The 21,286-nt window shown below is 45.1% G+C and overlaps 1 protein-coding gene across 3 annotated transcripts in view; it reads left to right on the top strand.

Moving 5' to 3' along the window:
* Nucleotides 1–21,286, top strand: part of TRMU (tRNA mitochondrial 2-thiouridylase) — an 852,019-nt gene that overhangs the window by 642,540 nt on the left and 188,193 nt on the right. For all 3 annotated transcript variants that reach the window (XM_069629233.1, XM_069629231.1, XM_069629232.1), the window contains one exon: nucleotides 6,139–6,239. In XM_069629233.1, coding sequence (XP_069485334.1) covers nucleotides 6,139–6,239 — 101 coding nt within the window. The remainder of the gene's footprint in view (nucleotides 1–6,138; nucleotides 6,240–21,286) is intronic.

Raw genomic sequence — 21,286 nt, forward strand, 5'->3', positions numbered from 1 at the left:
TTGTGAGTATTAATAGGATGCTAGAGAACTATTGTATACCTTGCTTATCTTGTTCTACTCTAATCTCTGAACTATCCCTATTTCATAAACTGAATCCTACTTTGAGTCTTTGGACTGGTGCTGCCGGAAAAGTGATGGGGATCTGTTACTGAAGTCATGAATCAGTCTCAGAACTTACTGTGTCCCGACCTGGTCGCCTAGCCAAACGCTCTAGTCTTGAATAAGCATAACCCATATTTTCCGATTCTAACGGAAGTCCTTGTTTAAATCTTGTTACTTTATTTTCGAAAAACAACTCTTACTAGGTGAAATTTCAACTCCCACTTGTACCTAACATCCTTAGCTATCGCTAGAACCCAAAACCACATTGCGATTGACCCGTTATATCAAAATTTACATAAGGAAAAGTTTGCAGCAAATTGACATTTTGAAAGGTTTTACATGTGTGGATTACCTTTAAATTATTTCCCACTTAGAGTTTGAGATTGCAAATGTTTTCTTTTACTTAAATCATTGCTTTTTTTTTTGCCTACATCGGTTCAAATTGGCTCCCATAGAAACTTATAACAATTTAAGCATTTTGACCACATTTGGTGTTTTTGCTCAGCCAATTTCAAAGCCATACTGACAGTTGAAAAGTCAATTCCGTTTTTCTCTTGTGTTTAAAGGGGGAAGGTGGGAGTGATATTCTGTTGATCTGTGTTATTTATGAGTACTTGCTCTCTCCTCGCATCTTTTTCAATTGCCTATTGGTGGGTTGAGGGGTATTGCAGGGAGAAACCTTAACCCTAGTGCTATCTGTTCTAAATCAAACCAAAAGTATTCTTTCTTTGCTGCATCTGTTTTGGTGCTCATTACTTGATTCCTAGTGTATTAAAGATATTGTTCAGTGTTCTGTCACCCCATTGGTGATTGTTGCTACCTATTAAAACATATTGTGATTTCAATTCTGAATACATAAATAAATATTTACCTTTGCAAATTAACTTGATTCCTGGTTCAGTGTGACCGGGAGGGGGGGGGTCTCAGGAGAAGGGTGTAATATGAGTGGTGTATCGTTGGGAATATTGAACTTATAGATAAAAATAAATAAGGGTTTCATTTGCGCACTACATGCTGGGCGAGACTTGGGTGTGTACCAGATTGAAATCACGTACAGCTGCCAAAACACTACTCTTCACATAACTGCGGCATACCTCAGCTATTCAACCCCGACATGCCTGAATGCATATTGTAATGTACTCTCTTGCCTAAATGCATATTGTATTTTTACTGATCCCTGTATTCTACTGTAACTAAGTGGAACTACAAATAACAGCGCCGCGATGCCCTGGGTCTGCCTGTGCGCTATATAAATGTAAAATAGAGTCCAGAGTGGGGAGGCTGAAAATGATAGACTTCACTTGTCTTACTCAGTGAAAGATACTCGGCAAGATGGTAAACAACTACTTGAAGGACCTAGAGCGAAGTTAACGCTGAAATAATGTTTGCGTTATTGGTTTGAGGGAGGGCCCGGAGTCTGGCCACACAGAAATCTACATAGAAATCTACATTGAAAAGCTGGTGTGTCAATTACTCTATGGTTTGTGGTGAATGAACTAATCGCTCTCTGGGACCTCAACTCAGGAGGATGAGAAATAGGGTAGGGGGGCATTTCTGGGAGAGGGGAGGTCGGCCATCTGTGCCCAATCATCATATGCTTTCTGTGAACCACTGTGACCAGTTATTTTGTGCTGCATGTGCAGCTGGATTTGTGAAGTTTGAAAACACTACACAGCACTTCTTTCCTGACTTCATACCCCGGGTGCAGAAGGCCAGCCAACCGTTTTCATCAGTCAGGAAACCGTTGCGTGAGAAATTGCATGCTAAAACCAACCAAACTCTGCATCATAGTAGATGGCAACATCTCCTTCAGTGGCACTGAAACAGCAATGCAGTCCGTCAACAGTTTCCTCGATCTGGCTGCCCATCTAAGAACAAAAGATAATGGATGGAGCATGTTCTCTTTTTCCTCATTGTTATTTGGTGACTGAGAAGCTGCGATAGTCTCTCTGTTTGCTTGTTCTTGTCAATATCCTAACATTTGTAAGATAAAAATGCAACTTATGTGCCTTTACGGTTTTATACTTGCATTGATTAAAATGAAGGCTTCTGATTGTATGGTATTCATTTTTCCATGATTTCCGTCAGTATTTATTTTTTGGCCACTTTCTGTATTAATCCACATTTATTACTTGTGATATAAAAAAATAATATGCAACCGGTATATTCCTGTATTTATTTGAATGCACAACATAATATTATTAAATACACGCCCAGCCATATAGGGGACAAATGGAATGTCAGCTTCATTGTTACCTTAACAAATGGCTGCTACTGTGATTGCTGCTGACCTAACATCGATGATGTTAACATTTTGAAGAACTAAAATACCATTTGTCATACATTTCCGCTCTCCATGCTGGCAATCTGCTATGTGATTGGCCTGCAATGCATGATTGACAGCATAGAGAGCCAAGCGGAAAGACCTGCGTTTCTGTTTTTTTACTCACTTATATAAATAAATACAGACAGCAGATTTATTTTCGACAGAATTTGTGTAAAAATCAGTAAAAATGGAGAACAGGTAATTCTAATGTGCACTGATTGTTGGGGTAGGCTGGTGTAGGAGGGGGGTTTTAAGCGTATTGTTTTCTGGAGTCAGGTTATTGCTGGTATTGCTGGTAAACCACAGTTATACTTGTGTGCTGTGTGTGACAAAGCCGTGTCATGCCAGTATAAACATGAACGCTGTATTGCCCCAGATGGTTGGGAATTGACGTTATTAACATGGAATGGTCATGGGTTAAGTAATTTTAGGAAGACTCGTACAATATTATCCTATGCCCTTGGCCAAGTGGCAAATATTCTTTTGTCGCAGGAAACCCTTCTCGAGCAAAGACGGAAGTATGATATTGCTAAATATGTCCTGGGGCCCACAGAGATGTTTTGCCTCCTATCCGGGTACGCTAGAGGGGTGGCCATACTTGCCACAAGTCTGTGCGCTTTGTGTCTTGAGAAACCATGATTGATCCTGAATGGCGCTGTGTATAGGTGGTGGGGAACCTGGCCAACAGGAAAACCCTTCTGGTAAATACATATGGCTCTGACCTCTACTCATTGGCTAGAATTGGTGGAATTATCGCTAGGTGGCTTGAACAGCTGGGGATTTGGGCCGGCGACTTGAACTTGGTGTGGGACACTGAAATGGACAGTTCCAGCGGGTGTGTTCCATAAGGGGTATGAAGGAGCAGTTTGCTCTCAAAAATGACTGGCATCTCTTCAATCCATCCCCAAGGAATACACGAATTATTTGCATGCTCATAAGTCTGCAGCACACATAGCCTCGGGTGCTCCCCTTGACCAAGTCGCTTGCTGTGAATTTCCTGCTCACACCTCTTGGATCACAGCCCAGTACAATGCACGTTTGAGCTCCCGTCTGGTGTAAACACAGGGGTCAGAGTGAAGTGCCGGGATAATGCCCTCGCTGACATTGCATCAGAGCACTGCAACAGTGTTTCCAAATGTCTTCTATTTAACAGTGGGGCTGCTACATCGTAGGATCCACTTTGGGAGGCCTTTCATGTCTTAATTATTCCAATGTTTACTTTCGAGGACTGTGCCCAATGACTTTATATAGGGCATGCAAGAGCATATGTCATAGGTTGGCACAATTGGAGCACGAGATATGAGATATGTGATTTACAACAGCCATCAGACACTACAGAGGACTTGGCACCGACTTCGGAGTTGCAGAGCACAATCGATGATTACACTGAAGCTGCTGAGTCGGAGGTCAAATCATTTTAGAGACCAGTTGCTGCAAGCTAGTTATGCGACCCGGAAAGGCCAGGGAAGCCCCTTATTTGGCTGACAACGAGTGAGGGGGCGAGATGAGGGCAGCAGGTACACCCGTTCAATTGACATAAACGTTGTGTTACACAAAATGTATTCTATTTCACTAAGGTGAATTCTAATGAGGAGGATATGGTAGGATATTTACTAGAGGTGCACTCCCCTTGTTTCAGTGAGTATACAGTGCACCATTGGAATCCCCTGTAACACTGAAGGACGCTTTGCTAGCGATAACTCCCTGGGCCCGTATGGCCTGACCCTTAGATTTTATGATGCGTATCTAGATATTCTTGACTCCAAGCTATTTGAGATGTTTAATGAAGCCTGCACATTGAGATCCCTTCCACCCTCTAATGATGCAGGTATTATCATACTCCTAAAAGCTGGGAAGAGACCAGACGGATGCAGGTCTTATGGGCTATAGTCAGTGCTACATACTGACACTAAGATTATGGTTTTATTAGCCAATAGGTTGCTCCCACATATCCTGCACTTGGTTCATGTCGATCAGTTTGGGTTTATCCCCGTTGTTCAAGAGAATTGAAAACAAGGAGACTGTTGGCCACCATCTCGCATCTGTCACCGTGGCATAATATGACTGCTCCCTTTTTAGATGCCTAAACGTCTTTTGATTCAGTGGAGTAGGGATTTATGTGGGCAGTATTTGAGAAATGGGGTTTTGGTCCTCTCATTCAATGGATCCAACTATTGTATAGGGCACCAATAGTTAGGATAGTGGCCACCGCTGACGTCTGCTCCTGTATGAAATTGTACAGAGGTAGTAGACAGGGGTTCTCCTTCTCCCCTTTATTGTTTGCCTTGGTTATGGAGCCCCTTGCCTTTAGAATCAGATGATTCCATTGTCACAGAGGAATACCTGACCTGGATGATATTTCTCCCATTGCCGTGTATGCAGGCGGTAGTTTTGTATTTATCTGATCCATATACCAATTAGGCCCCATCATGCATGAGGTGAAATCCTTTCATGGATTTGCTGGGCTAGCAGTTAAATGGACTACATCTGGGATCCGGTCTCTTTCTGCAACAGCTCCATCATCACTGATTCAAATGAGGTTGCATTGGAACCATACCTCTGTGAAATACTTGGCAAAAGGTAGGAGGAGGGTGCGGGGGAGGTTTATGTGAGCTCAGATTCTAAGACACTTTTTACCTTGAACGCCATATATGTGAATATATGGCTAACCTTGTTAATTGATGGATGGCTTTCTTTACCTCTGACACTGGCGGGCAGAGCCGCGATTAAAAAAAGAAAAAAAAAGTTGCTCCTCCCCACATGTGTATACTTATTCCAAGCACTTCCGGTACGATTGCCAAATACTTTCTTTAAGAATACCCAACGCCACCATGCCACCTTATTAGAGTTGTGGGGAGGGAGTGGTAAGGCCCCCATGTTGTGGAAAATGCTCGCTCGATCCTGTGCAGCAGGTGGGATGTGTAGTTCTAATTTAACAGACTACTAACGGCACCATGTAATGTATTATACATTATAAATATCAGCACCAGTTTTACTATACACCAATTAAACTGCACAAAATGGACCCTTTCAAAAGTTAGACTTGCTGTAAAGGTGGGCATGGGAGGGAGAATTTCCTTCACCTTGATTGTTCTTGTAAATCTCCATTACAATTCTGTCCGGATGAAACAAAATCGTCGAGTATGAAAATTGGGAAGACTGTGCACTAACACCCCTTGGCTGCTTTTTGGGACCATTTCATTAAAATCAATAGAAATTATATCAGGAAAAAATATACATTGATGAGTGTTCTCCCTCCTTCCCCCGCCCCACTAAGGAATTCGTGTCGTGAAAATGGTAAAATGTTCTAACGTTCTATGTTTGTACTGAATGCTCCAGCAACGTTTATCCCGACTGTGGCAGTTGGGTCAAAATAATGGAGGCATACCTCCAGAATTGGCGTGGTGTGTACTGTTGTGATGTTGCGCATACACCACCCTCTGTCCAGAAGGATGCTTGATTATTTACTTCTATTGTGGGGGTTACTAAAGCTTCGGGGGATACAGTACAGATACGCCGACTACTGGTTTTACTTCTGCAAGTCCTGCTAAGGGCAAATAAGGAGGAATGGTTTATCTTTGCTTTACAGGGCCACAACATTATATAATGACCTCTAATATCCAGTCTTCAATGAATACATGAAAATGTATGCGAGTACATGTTTTTAGGTAGTATATTAATTCCATCTCCTCTTTCCTTGATTTCCATAGGTTGGTTCCTGTTTACCCTGGGCCAGAGGGCCAGAATAGGAGGGTTGCGAGACGCTTGGTTTGTTGTAGATAAAGATGTGACTTCGAGGAGCGTATTTGTGGTAAGTGTAGAAGATTCGCAAAGGAATTCATCAGTTGCTAATACTACAACCTGCGTGTATTTTACGGCATTAATAAAATTGCACGGAGAGCGCAAGCGGTGTGGATGTTTGCAAACTCTCTCTCTCTCACTAGAATGAATCACTATTCTCCAGCATGGGGTCTGGCATGGATTTACATGCTCATGAATATTCCCCGTCGTCTGGCTGGGAAACCTCATTAAAAGAAAAAACAGTTTCACTTTTGCTGTAAAACTGGGTTTCTCCTCTCAACCAACCACTGTCCTCTGGGTCATACTGCCCCCATCCAATGGCAGTCAACTACCTAAGCTCCACCCATGGTGGCCATCTTCAGAATTTTACCACACACTTTGGTGTTAGGAGTCCTCTTAGTGCTCTCTGAGCTTTTTTCCTAATATTTTGAGTTTTTTGGTAACATTTGAAAGTTTTGACCGATTTTTGGATTTATCGTTTGACCAGAGGTCGACTACCGGCAGCGGAGATCCGCTGTCGGTGAAGATCATACTACATCGAGGATCTTTCATCGGATCAGAGAAGGCCCAGGCTTGGGCCTACTTCACACCTTTTCACCATGACCAAGGAGAAGAGATGCCTTTTCAAACTGCGCAAAATGTGGACTAAGGAAGGTTTGCATGGAGGATCGACACCACAAATGTCTTTACTGCCTGCATCCGGACCTTGATAAGGAGGGATGTGAGGTCTGCCGTGGTTTTTCGAAAAACAAAGAAGGATCGCTACAGCATACGGTCAGTATGGTTAAAATTGTGTAAGGCCTCTGACTCAGCCTCTGGTCATGGTCATGCTTCCCCCAGGACGGGGCGGTCCCACAATCAAACTCCCTCAGAAATGAGGTCGAGGTCCTTTGAGGATGCCACGACCGCGAGTTTCCAAAAGAAGGCAAGGCCGCACGCCACTGATCCCACAGGGTTTGCCACAACTGTAGGTCCCGAATCGGGAAGAACAAGGTCACCATCGCGCACCACATCAACGGTGAGCCTATCGGTGAGAGGCGCCCCCTCTAAGATAAAATCCTTGACGCCTTTGTAACTGTTTGCCACCGGCAGACAAGGCGAAGAAGGAGAAATCCAAAGTGGGCCCTTCGCTGCCTCCATCAGCGTCTCAATCAGCCAAGATAACACCATCATCAACAGAGTAATCAATGGCCACGACCACATCGCTGACTGCTGTTACTACCCCAACACTACTTCTTCAAAGGGCAGGCCACGAGGGTGGTGCCCACAGTCGCAGCAACTGCTGCTCGGTGGGTGTCCCTATTGGCATGGCGTGAGTTCACTGCTGCAGCTTCGGCAAAGACCCCTGGAAAGGAGATGACTGCTTCCCCAGAAGCCTCAGGAGAGGCTAGAAGGGGTACAGAACAAGGGGATGAGCCAAGTGTGCCGGGGAACATTTATCCTAGCTCCGATGAGGATGATGACCTGCCCGAGGGCTACTACTCGGACCACCAAGGGGAAGTGGGCCAGGGACCCTTGTAGGAAGGTGGGTCACTGCGGGGTGAACCCTAATGTCTACCTCTATAGAAGAGGTGTATCTGCCCAAAGCCTCCCACTCTCATTCCTCCTACACCCCAGCCCAGGGACATTTCATTGGACATTCTGACCACGCTGTACATGCTGGTATAAGAAATTCAGCAGAGACCGCTGCCCACACAAGACACTGGTCTGTCTAGAAGTCCTCCAAGATCGATTTCCGGAAGCCCTTCTAGGCGCAAACACAAGTTGAAGGACCCTGTTGGTCCAAGGTGCCATCGCCAGCGCTCCCTCCTTTGCGGGATTTGACCCCAACAGGGGATCCTGCCACACACACAGGCATGGGCACGGATACGGCAGCTACGGTGACGGACACCGACGGGGTCGATGACTTTGTTCCAGCGGACGGAGAGCCGGCAGGCGCAGATGACTCGCAAAGGGCATCTCCGCTGGATGAGGTTGGCTCATTCCACTCAATGATATCCAGGGCTTTTGAAATTTTTCAAATGGTACATGAGGAGACGAAAAAGGAAGGGTTCCTTTATTAACATCGCAAGTCCAGATGGAAGACCATCATGTCCGTCCCCTTGTTGGACGATATCTGGGATGAAGGCCTAGCGCTGTTGAAGTATCCGAGCACCGCCCCGGCCCAAGCAGGACAGGCTTGAGAAGAAATAAGAAATAGAGTCCCGGACTCAGCTCCCAAGTGCCTGAGGTCCCAGCCTTCACCTGACTCTGTGGTCTCAGCCACGGCCAGGAAACGCTGTCTGAACCAGTCGTCCTCGTCCATAGTACCCCCGGACCAGGAGGGGAAGAAGCTGGACGCTATGGGGAAGAGGATTATCTATACGGCTGGCAGCACCTTTAAGGCCGCTAATGCCCTGGCCATTTTGGCCCGCTGCGACCGGGAGCTCTGCTATAAGCTGGGCCCTATTCTGGAATTCATACCTGACGACAAGAAGGCAGAAGCTCTTGAGCTGTTCCTGGAGGGGGAGGTGATCTCAGACCATGCCATCACAGTGGCGGTGGACATCACGGACACCAGATTCAGTCAGATGGGAAATGGAGTGTCTCTTCGTCAAAAAGGATGGCTGAAAGCTACCAACTTCAGGCCGGACGTTCAGTTTAAGGTGTCCGACATGCCATTCGACGGGGGAACCCTGTTTGTCAAGGCGGTCGACAAATCTCTACAAATCATCAAGACTGACACAGAGACGGCACGTTTGCTGTGTACCTTGCAGCAGCATCAGTCGTCGTCCTTTCGTTCCTCAATGGAAAAACCTGGCAGGTCCTTCAAGGGCCACACCACCCCTTATCAGCAGCCTATCTGCTCCACAAAGCAAGAGACGTACAAAGGCTGCTCGCAGGCATACGGCAGCAGAAGACGGCTCTGGCACAGACCGTAGGGCGGGGCCCCAGCACCAAAACAGGCCTGAACCAGCCATGGACTTGGGCCCCCACTTGTGCAGCCCAGTGGGAGGCCGGCTGGCGAGGTTCGTCAGCACGTGGAAGACCATCACCACCGACAGATGGGTACTGGACACTCTCGGACAGGGACACACCTTGGAGTTCCAACGCTGGTGATCTCGTATTCCCCTTATAGTTCGACAAGAACAGCACATGGAGCATATGCTGCAGGAGGTCCACGCCATGTTTAGAACCCGTTCCCCGACCCCTCTGGGGTGAACTCCAGATACTTTCTGGTCCGAAAGAAGACGGGAGGGTGGAGGCCGATCCTGGATATGTGACGCCACAAAAAGTAGTTGAAGTCCTAGGTTCAGGATGGTCACGTTGCAGCACGTGCTCAGCCAATTGGAGGAAGGCGACTTATTGACGTCTCTGGACCTGGAGGATGCCTACTTCCACGTCCCCATCCATCGGAAGCACTGAAGCTCCTGCGGTTCGTGGTCCATGGGTGACACTATCAGTTCAAGGCACTTCCCTTTGGCCTGAAATCAGCCAAGGGCCTTCACGAAGTGCTTGGCTCCGGTGGCAGCGCATCTTCGTCTCAGGTACCAGTAAAAGAGAATAATGCTGCTACCAAGGGTTGACAACAGAAAATGTTATATTATTTGAAACCTAATTGGATCAACCAGTAATTTAAACAGAGCCATTAGTCACATTGTGCCAGGTGCCAGAAAGAACACACAGACCAGTAAGAACATTTTTGACAAAGAAATATATTTTTTTACTAATATTTTGTGACATAAAAAACACAAAGTAACATAAAAATGTATTTGCAAATCACAAAATTCGAATAACTATCAAATTTAATTGTCTGGCATATCATATATAAAAATGGAGATATGTGCTTCCAAAGAGTAGAAGAAAAGAAAGGAAAAAGAAAATATCCTAATGGTGTTGACTAGTGAGAAGGGAACCAATGCATAAAGACGTGTAGAAGCCCCAATGGTTAGGGTGACTGCAAAGACCCAGCGGTCTTCACAAAAAGGATAGAGAAAGGAGAGGGAGGGAAAGCAGTAATAATTTTCATGTAGACATAGGCAGATTAATTTGTGTAACATTCTCATATTGTAATTAATACAATAATGTATTAGATTGATCATATTCTATTATTGTATCCTATAGAATTTCTGTCCAGGGGGGTCTGCCATCTTCATTTCGAGGGCATACATGTCTATCCTTACCTGGACGATTGCCTAGTTCGACTCCGCTCCCATATGAGCCAGCACACGGCGAGGACTGTGCGTTTGCTGACGGATCTGGGATGCTCCATAAATTATCCAAAATCCTGCTTGGAGCCATCGCAGAACGCTCTGTTTCTGGGAGCCTGACTCAACACAGTGACTTGCCTGGCATCTCTTTCAGAAGAGATGGTGGTAGCCATCGTAGTGAAGGTGCAGCGCCTGTTGTTTGCACGGTTGGCTACCGTGCGAGCCATCAAGTTGCTGTTGGGCATGATTTCCTCCTGTATTAATATCACCCACCTTTGCAGACTACAGATGAGGCCTCTCCAGGAGTTTGTGGATGTGAGGTGGCTGCAAGTCTCGGGATCCTGGGCGGGCAAGATAGCCCTCGACGAGGAGTTCCGACAAGCAATGGTGGGACGTGCGCACACAAGGGCCCTATTCCAAGTCCCTCCTTACCTGGAGACAGTCACCACAGACGCTTCTTTGGAAGATTGGGGATCTCACACCGGACAATTGCACGTCAGAGGCCTCTGGCTGCCAGAAGAAAAGACACTTCACATAAACGTTCTGGAGCTCTGGGCCATCTTCTGGGCCCTCAAGTTCTTCCTGCCATTGCTGAGGGGCAAGGTGGTGAGGGTCTTCATGGACAACACTACCACCATGTTATACATCCGGAAGCAGGGCGGTTCGTGCTCTCTGGCGCTCTCCACGGAGGCCCAGGATCTGTGGCACTGGGCCATTCGTCAGGACATGTTTCTCATCCCTTTTCACCTCGTGGGCACCAAGAACACCACTGCAGACTCACTCAGCAGGGAGCTACGTTCTTGCCATGAGTTGAAGCCTTGCCAGGGCCAGGTGGATCTTCTATTCCACGAATGGGGACAACCCCAGATTGACCTTTTCGCGACAGCGATGAATTTCAAGTGTCAGAAGTTCACCAGCGGGTTGTTGCAGCCGAAGAGCATGGGGGACGCATTCTCATTTCCGTGGGAGGGACTTTTCCTATATGCTTTTCATCCGTTCCCACTCTTGCTACGAGTGATCAACACTCTCAGACAGTGTCAATGCAGGATGATACTCGTAGCTTCGTCGTGGCCGTGGCAAATCTGGTATCCAGACCTGCTACGTATGTCGGCTGTTCTGTCCATCAGGCTGCCACTACTTTCAGACCTTCTCTCCAGAGACGGAGGAGCGATTCTACACCACGACCCAGCATCACATAACCTCAGGGCCTGGCTCCTGCAGCCCTAGAGTTTGGATATTATTCTTTACCTGTAGAGTGTAAGGACATCCTGGCCAAGACTAGTGCCTCTTTATCGTTGATGTGCTACGGTCACAAGTGGAAGTGTTTCTCTGTGTGGTGCTGGGCTCAGAAGAGTACCCCTCTGCGGATCACAGACCTGCAGCTTCTACCATACCTGCTTTCCTTGGCCAAGGCAGGACTGGCTCATGCCTCCGTCAGGGTGCACCTGACCGCCATATCCCGTTACACCAGGGCACCGGGTAGGGTCTCTCTGTGGTCGCACAGAGTCATCAAGGAGTTCCTCAAAGGACTCATCAGGACTATTCCGCCGGTGAAGGCTCCTGCCCCTGCTTGGGATCTCAATGTGGTTTTGGCCATGCTCAAGTTTCTTTTTTCATTTTTTTCCTTTTTTCTTTTTGTTCATCAATCACAAGGAAACAACCAAACAGTAAAAAACATAACAGATTTCTTCTGTTTTAGCTCAGTATACCTCATCCCGGTGTGTGATACAATACAAATACAAATACACTTGGGTCTCTCAATCACTGATCATATTCAGGTTTTAACAATATATGCTCTGAACTATCCCCAAATGTCTATAGGTCGGGACATACGTGAAGTCAATGAGAGCTACAGTTCCTCATGTTCATTTACCCATGTTAAGTCTTTCAGCCATTTCTGAATGTAGAGGGTTAGTGAGCTTTCAATTTCCTGAGTATACATCGTTTTGCCACTATATTGCCAATGTTTGGAAATGATTTAGTCTTTTTTTCCAACAGACCTTGCCATTGACCAAACAGTGTAGACATCGGAGTAGCATCGATATGTTTACCAATAACTTCAGACGTTACTGTATGTATTTGTTTCCAATAGTGTTATAAGCTTGGGCAGGACCAGAACATGTGTATGCAACCCGCTTCCTCCTCTCCACATCTCGGGCATGAACCATTATGATCTTGGAATGCTCTCTTAAGTTTGTATGGTGTGTATTGTAGCATATGTAATAGTTTATATTGAATACATTTCAGTCTGCCATTCATAGATACTGATGTGGTAAACTCACCCATTGCCCCCCATTGTTCGTCGCTTATTTCCTGGTTCAATTCCCTCTCCCATTTCTCCCATGAGGGATCTCCTCATATTGAGGTGGCATCTAATACCTCCCTGTATACGGCAGCGAGTATATGTCTGCACCCGCTAGAGTTGGATATATAGGCTATCCATTTTTTTCTGGGGGTTCAGCTGGGTATGAGTCTCATCTAGCCCGAATTGATGCTCGGAGCTGGTAATATTGTAATTGTCCCATTTGAGTGGCTCCATGTTTCGATTCTAGACCCTCTATCCACAGGAATACATTTATACCACAGGCTTCCCCAGGATTTACGAATAGTGGCGTCTTGTGTAGGTGCAAGGTGTGGAAAATTCTGCAACGGTAGCCAGTGATGATATGGAGTTTTCCCATCTGTCCTTTGAAAGATGCGCTTCCAGGCGCTCAATGTGGTGGAAACGGGGTCATATGGGCAGTCGTCCTTATATGTGTCATCTATTATGAGTGTCATCATTTCCTTTCCCTCTGTTGCTGATTTTTCCAACTTAACATGTGATGGGGTTTCTCCTAAGTCATACCAATAGGAGGCGAATTGTGATTGAGTCACCATCCAGTAGACTTCCAGATTGGGTCATTTGAAACTGCCTTAGTATATGGCAGTGCTATTGATGCCCACCTTTTCTGCACAGCTCCAGAATGCCACAAGAATCTAGCTAGGATACTATACTGTGCAATTCCTTAAAAAGCAGGCACCTGGCCATATAGGAACATATACAAATGTATATAACATTTTAGGTACTTATATCATCTTAATCAATGAGAGTCTGCCCGCTAGTGAAAGGGGATTCTGTGACCATACTGATGTTTTTGTGTTTGTATATTTCGTCAGAGTGGCATAATTGTCCATTAAAAGCCTGGCTCTTGTCCTAGAGACCGTTGTTCCCAAATATTTTAGCTTATCTGGCACCCATTTTAGCAGGGTTTGTGTCTGAGGTTGAGATGTGGCGTCTGAAAGGGGAAACTTATCAGATCTCCCGTAGTTAATTGTGAACCCAGAGTGTGCCCCGATTCGGGCGATATCCTCCATTATGAGATGTAAATTTTGTTGCGGGTCCCTGATATATAATAAAACATCGTCTGCATACAACGATATTATCTCCAGGGTTTTAGCTATTCGTATACCTTTATTCATATGTCTGATCCAAATTAGGTCTGCCATAGGTTCAATTACCATGGCAAAACGTAACGGGGACAGTGGACATCCTTGATGCGTCCCTCTGCCCAATTCAAACAGGACAGATTGTGTTGTGTTTGTTAAGACCGCCGCTATAGGTTTTATATATATAGTATCTTAATATAGCTTATAAAAGCTTCACCCAGTCCGCATTTTTGAAGGACCATAAATAAAAATGGCCATGATACCATGTCAAAAGCCTTCTGGGCATCTTGGGCTATAGCCACTGCCTGAAATTTGGGAGATTTACGGGCTATAACATTAAATAAACATCTGAGATTAAGGGACGTCGCTCTCCAAGGTATGAAACTATCCTGATTCTGATGTATCAATGCTGGCATTAATGGTAGTAGTCTATTACCTAGCGCTTTTGCATATATTTTAGTATCTACATTCATAAGTGATAGTTGTCTGTAGCAGCTGCACTCATTACCTGGCTTATCTGGTTTAAGAAGGACTGTTATGACTCCGAGAGACTGCAGGAGTTGACCCTATGCAACTGCCTTTTCCCATACCTTCAATAAATAAGGCATCAAATAGGCACCATTTTCTACAAAGAATTCTGCTGTAAAGCCGTCTGGGCCAGGGGCCTTGTTTCTAGGCAATTCGTTTATTACCTTAAATATTTCCTCTGTCATGACTGGTGTATTAATAAGGGCTTTGGCATCTGCAGACAATACAGATAATGGAATTGAGTCAAGTAATCGATCAAGCTCCGGTCCGTCTCCCGAGTTTGGCGCTCGGTACAGCTCTCTATAGAATTGTATACATTTGGCATTGATCTCCTTCTCGGAGTAACACAGTCTTTGATTTTTATCCTTAATTGCCACTATGTGGCTGCGCCCTTTGTCTATTTTAACCGATGCAGATAGTACCCTTTCCGGTCTCTCCCTTTCGCCATATCGTCTGGCCATAGCCAGTTTGGCAAAGTATCTCGCTTCTCTGTCCGACGATTGTCTATAGGTTTCTAATTGCGTTTTAATCATTGATAGTGTGTTGCAGTCCGGAGCTACCGCATAATCAGCCTCTAGTTTTTGAAGTTCCCACTCGCTCTTGGCTATATCTCTACATATATCCCGTAGTACGCCAATCGTGTGACATGGTCATTCCCCTTATGTAAGCCTTAAACGCTTGCCAGAGTATGGCTTGCGTCACTGAACCATTGTCATTCAGGGAAAAATACGTACGGATATCGTCTAAGTCAGTGCGGAATACCATGTCTTGCAAAGCTAGTGATTTAAACCTCCATGGAATGCGGGTTTGTGGTGTGTCATCCCAGTTCAAGAAGAGTCTGATTGGGGAGTGATCAAAATAAGTACGGGGAAGAATGCTGGACTCCACAACAATCAGATATGAAAAAAGTATCTATTCTAGATGCCATGTCATGGACAGTGGAGTAATACCTATAACCCCTCTCAAGCAGGTGTTGCATGCGCCATATATCATGGAGACTAAGAGCATTAAAGAGGTCGATTATACAGACAGCAGATTTCAATAACTATCTGCGTGCGCGCCCTGTGCGGTCAAGAATCAGATTGAGAATAGTGTTCAAATCACCCCCCCATATCACCAGGATTAGTGGGTAACATAAAATGATAGCCAATGCTCGATAATACTTTGGGTTGTCCAAGTTGGGGCCGTATGAATTCACGAGTAGTGTTTCTCTATTTCGCAGCTTGCAATGAACAATTACGCATCTACCCTCTGTGTCTATATGTGAGTGTAAAAGAACAAAGGCTACCCCCCTATGAATAAGCATCAACACGCCTCTGAATTGCGAGGAGTAGTTTGTAAAAAAACCTGTTTGAGCCCTAGTTCTTAGTAAATGTGATGTTTGTTCCCTTAATGTAGAAATAAGATGTGTGCATAGTGGCGATTAAGGAAGGATATCACCCTTCTAGCTTTAGTAAAGTTTTTAAAGCCACGTACATTCCATCTGAAGACATCAAGTGATCCCAGACCGTTGTGGACAATAATACGTATATCACCATTGCAAATAAATCAATGTATTCTTTGTTATGCTTCAGCATACAAACATACATTTTGTGATGGGCTGAAAAATGTTTCTCCAACTTTCCACCTGCTGTACTCTCCTTCCCTCCCCACCCTCATTGCCCCCCCCCAACCGGGGCCATGTATAACACACCCACCCTCCTCCCTAACCCTCCCCCCACTGCACTCAACCCCAACTTGTGCGTCAATAGCACACCAAACAACTGCAACCTTGACTGGGGGGATAGCGGTGGGTCCCTGTCTCTGGATGTAAAACTCCCTAAAAGCAGCATGCCTAGCACATTTTCAACAGCATACTTAGGATTAGCGAGCCTCCTTCCAGTAGAATCTATAACCATTACCTCTATATCACAATTCTAGGACACAATAAACCTAACTGTCACAATAACTTTAAACAGATAACCTGTAAATGAGTAGTCAGTTCTTCCATGACCATTGTCTCGTTCAAGTGTTAATGTTAATGTTAAAGGACATTTGTACCGTGCACTATCACCACCGAAGTGGTCCCCTGGCGCTCTGGCGGCTCTGAAAAAGGGGAGGAGAGGGGGTGGGTTAGTGGGAGTAAGCTGGAAAAGTGCAAGAGAGCAATGATGTGCTGTTGGCAGCCTCAGCCCGGTGGGTCAGTTGGCTGGGCTTGGGGGTGTTTTACAGTCCGTAGTCGTTGTGTGCTGTTGTTCAAGTCTGTGTGGTTTGTTTTGTTGTTGCATTGTTGTGAAGTTTGTGCGGATTGCTGCGTTATAGGCTTGTGGTTGTGTTTGGTTAGAGTTTGAGAGGTGTATACAGAGGGATGGAATTGTTAGTTGGTTGGTTAGTTGCCATTGCTGTCCTTGCAATTATGGGATTCCATCTAGGTGTGGTACATGCTGACACTCACATTTCTATCTAGATGCGATACAGGCTAAAGTTAAGAATTCCATACGGGTGTGGCACATTCTAACCATTATATTTGTATCTAGATGCGACGCAAGCTAGGATTCAGAATTCTAAGTGTGGTGCATGTTAAGAGTCACATTTCTATCTAGATGTGGCGCAAGCTTATCTTAAGAATCCTGAGTGTTGCCCATTCTAACAATCACATTTCTATCTAGATGCAGCGCAAGCTAAAGTTCAGAATCCTGAGTGAGGCACATGCTAACAATCACATTTCTATCTAGATGCGACGCAAGCTAATGTTAAGAATCCTGAGTGAGGCACATGCTAACAACCACATTTCTGTCTAGATGCGACGCAAGCTAGGGTTCAGAATTCTAAGTGTGGTGTATGTTAGGAATAACATTTCTATCTAGATGCGACGCAAGCTAATGTTAAGAATCCTGAGTGAGGCACATGCTAACAATCACATTTCTATCTAGATGCGACATAAGATAAAATTCAGAATCCTGAGTGAGCCACATGCTAACAATCACATTTCTATCTAGATGCGACACAAGCTAATTTTAAGAATCCTGAGTGAGGCACATGCTAATAATCACGTTTATATCTAGATGTGACGCAAGCTAAAGTTCAGAATTCCATACGAGTGAGGCACATGCTAACAGTCTTATTCTTTCTAGATGTGACACAAGCTAAAGTTCAGTTCCCTACATGTGTGCCACTAGCATATGCATCACAATGCAACATTTACAATCCATTTACAGTGGTCACAAGTCTTCCTAAGTATGTATTGTTTAAGTCTATGGCGGTCTACACTATGGAAGGTAAGGTAGAGTGACAGGGGCATTATGGAGTAGAGTGATTGCTCTACACCCCACCCATGCCACACTCACAGTTTTGTTGATGTCTGCTGGCTTCCTCAGCTTCCCCTGCGGACACCTGCAGACACATCTTGGAGCCGCCTCAGCTGGAGCCGCCCTTTGCCTTGGGGCCCTTAGCCGCAGGGGCTGCCGGCAGAGGGCTGCCCGGGGTCGGTGAGTTTTGAGTAGTCACCTGACCTATCAGGCTCACGGGGCAGGCTAGGAGGACTGGAGGAGGGAGGTCGGGGGCTGGGGTTGCAGGGGGAGGTCAAAGGGGGCGGGACAAGCAGAGGGGAAGCTGCCATGGGTGTTAGTATGCAGCGAGGAGCTCGCAGCCCCAAAATGATGGAATGGGGGGGCAGGAGCACGAGAAACACACACGCTTACCTGGGCCAGGATGGAAATGGCCCAGGAAGCACGGCATCCTACTACACATGGCCAATGAGGGCCAGGGGGGAGGGCACAGGGGGCGGGACAAACAGAGGGGAAGCTGCCGTGGGTGTTAGTATGCAGCGAGGGGCTCACAGCCCCATGTGGGATGTTTTTACCCATGCAGCCAAGCCCTACCATAAAACTGTGCAGTACTGGCATGGAAAACATCATGATGGCCAGAATTCCCCAGAGACGCAAGCTAGGATTCAGAATTCCCTGTGTTAGGACCCTGTGGTGTATTCTGGGGGGTTGCTAGCGGAAAATAGGGTCTTAGTCCAAATGTCTGCATGTTAAAAATCTGACACTTCATCAATTAATGTCCATACTCCTTGCGCACATTTGTGTAATTTTTGGTAAATGTCCGATATTGGTAAACCGACCAAAAAGCGCAAAATGTTGTCATTTCTCAACTCGCAGGAACATGGGGCTTGAACAGAGACCTGTCTTAATTCATTCAGAGAGTGCACAGGGAAAACATGAAGAATAGGCTGCCACCCATTTTTGCCTATGTTGTGAGCACAGGAGGGCACTGCATAAAACCACCATTGGGCTACACACACAATAGCCTGAAACCATTGGGAATGGCAATGCTGATTGCCAAAAGCAACCCAGAACTGTGGGGAATTCATTTTCCTAATGTAAAAAATGGATGCAGTACTGGTGCTCACCACTATGAGGAAGCCAGCGTTTTAAAACCACCAGACTTTTGTGTAAAACTGAACAAATGAACCGAAACCAGGCCAAGGAAAGACTTGCTAAGAGGTGGATACAATGTAAAACTACATTCTGAAATGACTTGAAGGAAGTAATTATTTAATGTATATATAAAAAATAGCTGCATGTAAGTTGGATTTGAATGTAGAAAACTGGGAACTAAAATGACATTTAGCTGAATTCTGCCTGACAACTACCCCCGACAGGAAAAACCTGCTCAGCCACTGTTCCCAGGTCTAGCTGCATCCTGCTGCCCCTGCCAAAAGGAGATGACACCTCTCTGATTGGGTTAGGGGGAGGAGCACCTGGGGACTGCAGGAAGTTGAACAAAGCCCTGTCCTGGACTCAGGCAAATGTTATATTGGGGGGTCGTAAATGGCTTCCTCTTGGGAGAAACTGGGAGGGGCAGTGCCTCTGCTAGCAAGCTGAGCTTGGGGGAAGTGGATAAACCAGTTATTCCACCATGTGATGTGGGAAGCCACACCCTTTTTTGACCAGGGCATGATTTTAAAAAGATAGATAACTCATAGTGCGGACTGGTCAAAATTATATAAATAATATCATTATTCTTGGGATTTTTCCGTGCACATTTTAAGAGGTGTTAGGACCCTGTGGTGTATTCTGGGGGGTTGCTAGCGGAAAATAGGGTCTTACTCCAAATGTCTGCATGTTAAAAATCTGACACTTCATCAATTAATGTCCATACTCCTTGCGCACATTTGTGTAATTTTTGGTAAATGTCCGATATTGGTAAACCGACCAAAAAGTGCAAAATGTTGTCATTTCCCAACTCGCAGGAACATGGGGCTTGAACAGAGACCTGTCTTAATTCATCTGTAATATGTACATGTAATGTCAACCACTTGTGTATCTGGGAAATATGTATTTGAGTCAGAAATAGATGTGTGTGCAATTTGACAAGGGGAGGATACTCTGACCCATAAACAGACCTCATCATGATGACAATCCATTTCCTTCCCCCAATCATGGGAGAGGGGAGAATTGGGCCAATGATAAGTAGAGAAGGGCAGGCTCTGTTATGCCACGCACACACCCACTTTCTAAACACATAAAAGCAGACAGTGCAGGACAGATAGGGACATTCACTTTCCACTTTCTTGCAGGACGCTTTGCCGGGAGACTTCAGACTTCACATCCAGAGATCCAGACTTCAAATCCATCAATCTCCAGAACCTGTAGCAGAAATTAATTCCAGAATTTGTAGCAGAGAGGCCTGAATCCACAAGCTAAATCCTCTTCAGCAGGCCTCAAAACCAACCAAACTATTCAACAGCCGGGCGAGCTGTTTGAATTTTTGCCAATAATTTTTGCAAGAACCTGTAGCAGTATCCAGAAAGCAGTGCTGTATCCGGAACCAGAGAGAACCACAAACCAGACCGTTGTGAGCAGAACCGGTGCTTGACAGACCCAGAGAGCAGAGCTGACCCAGATAGCCAGGACTTCAGAACCACCCGCCGGAAATCCCGTCCAACCTGACCAGATCTTGACGGCTTATTTCAAAAATATAGTGTGAGTACTCACTGTGCAAAACCAATCTCTTAGTTTAAAATAATCTAATCCAAACTATTTTAGCCTATTAGAACTGCCTCCTAGAATCGTGTCATTCTGTCATCTTTAAAAACTGAAAACTGTCATCTGTCATTCTGAGCTTTAAAATTTCAAATCCGAAAAACTACCTTCACAAAATCGTCCGTATCTCCGGAACCGGAAATTTGCTGCGATTTGACATTTTGCACAATTTCAGCCACGTGTAAAAAACAGCAGCTCCTTGCTTTCCTTTGCTAAAATTCGTTTTAACCTGCTAGTTACTCATAGAGCATTGCTAAAGTGAGCCTGAACTAATATAAACTAGATATCACCCACCCTGAACCTCTAGAGGGAATTAAAAGCATTTTTAGCACATTTCTCACTTCATTGTCATCACATTCAAAGCATTTTGGGCCTGTGTTTCAAACTTCTACTTGTTTTCCTCTAAGCCTGCTGGGGGGGGGGACTGCATTTCGTATTGCATTTTGTTGGGATTCTTGAAGACTGTGTGCTCTCCTTCCATTTCTTACATTGCATAGGAGGGGGGAGTGAATTGTCAAGGAAAAGTGATTACAGTGTCTTTTGTTGAAGCCATATCAAGTTATTTTCTGTACTGCATTTCATTCATCATTGCCTTTCCTTGAATCATATAAAGCATTCTCTGCCACCTTATTCTTCTTTTCCTATTCATAAGTAACCCAGAACTGTGCTACTGTAGGATTACCTATTGCTGATTACTGCTCATATTCACAAGTGTGCTATCCATTATCAATTTATTTATAGAAGTGCGATATATATATATATATATATATATATATATATATATATATATATATATATAGTTTAATTTTTCAAATAAACCTTTTAAATTTGCAAAACAAATCTACTTCTTGGCTCAGTGGGGTCAGGGGGATTCTAAGAGAGGG

Source organism: Ambystoma mexicanum, chromosome 12 (genome assembly GCF_040938575.1).
Source record: "Ambystoma mexicanum isolate Mex_15411 chromosome 12, UKY_AmexF1_1, whole genome shotgun sequence".
Lineage (NCBI taxonomy): Eukaryota > Metazoa > Chordata > Amphibia > Caudata > Ambystomatidae > Ambystoma > Ambystoma mexicanum.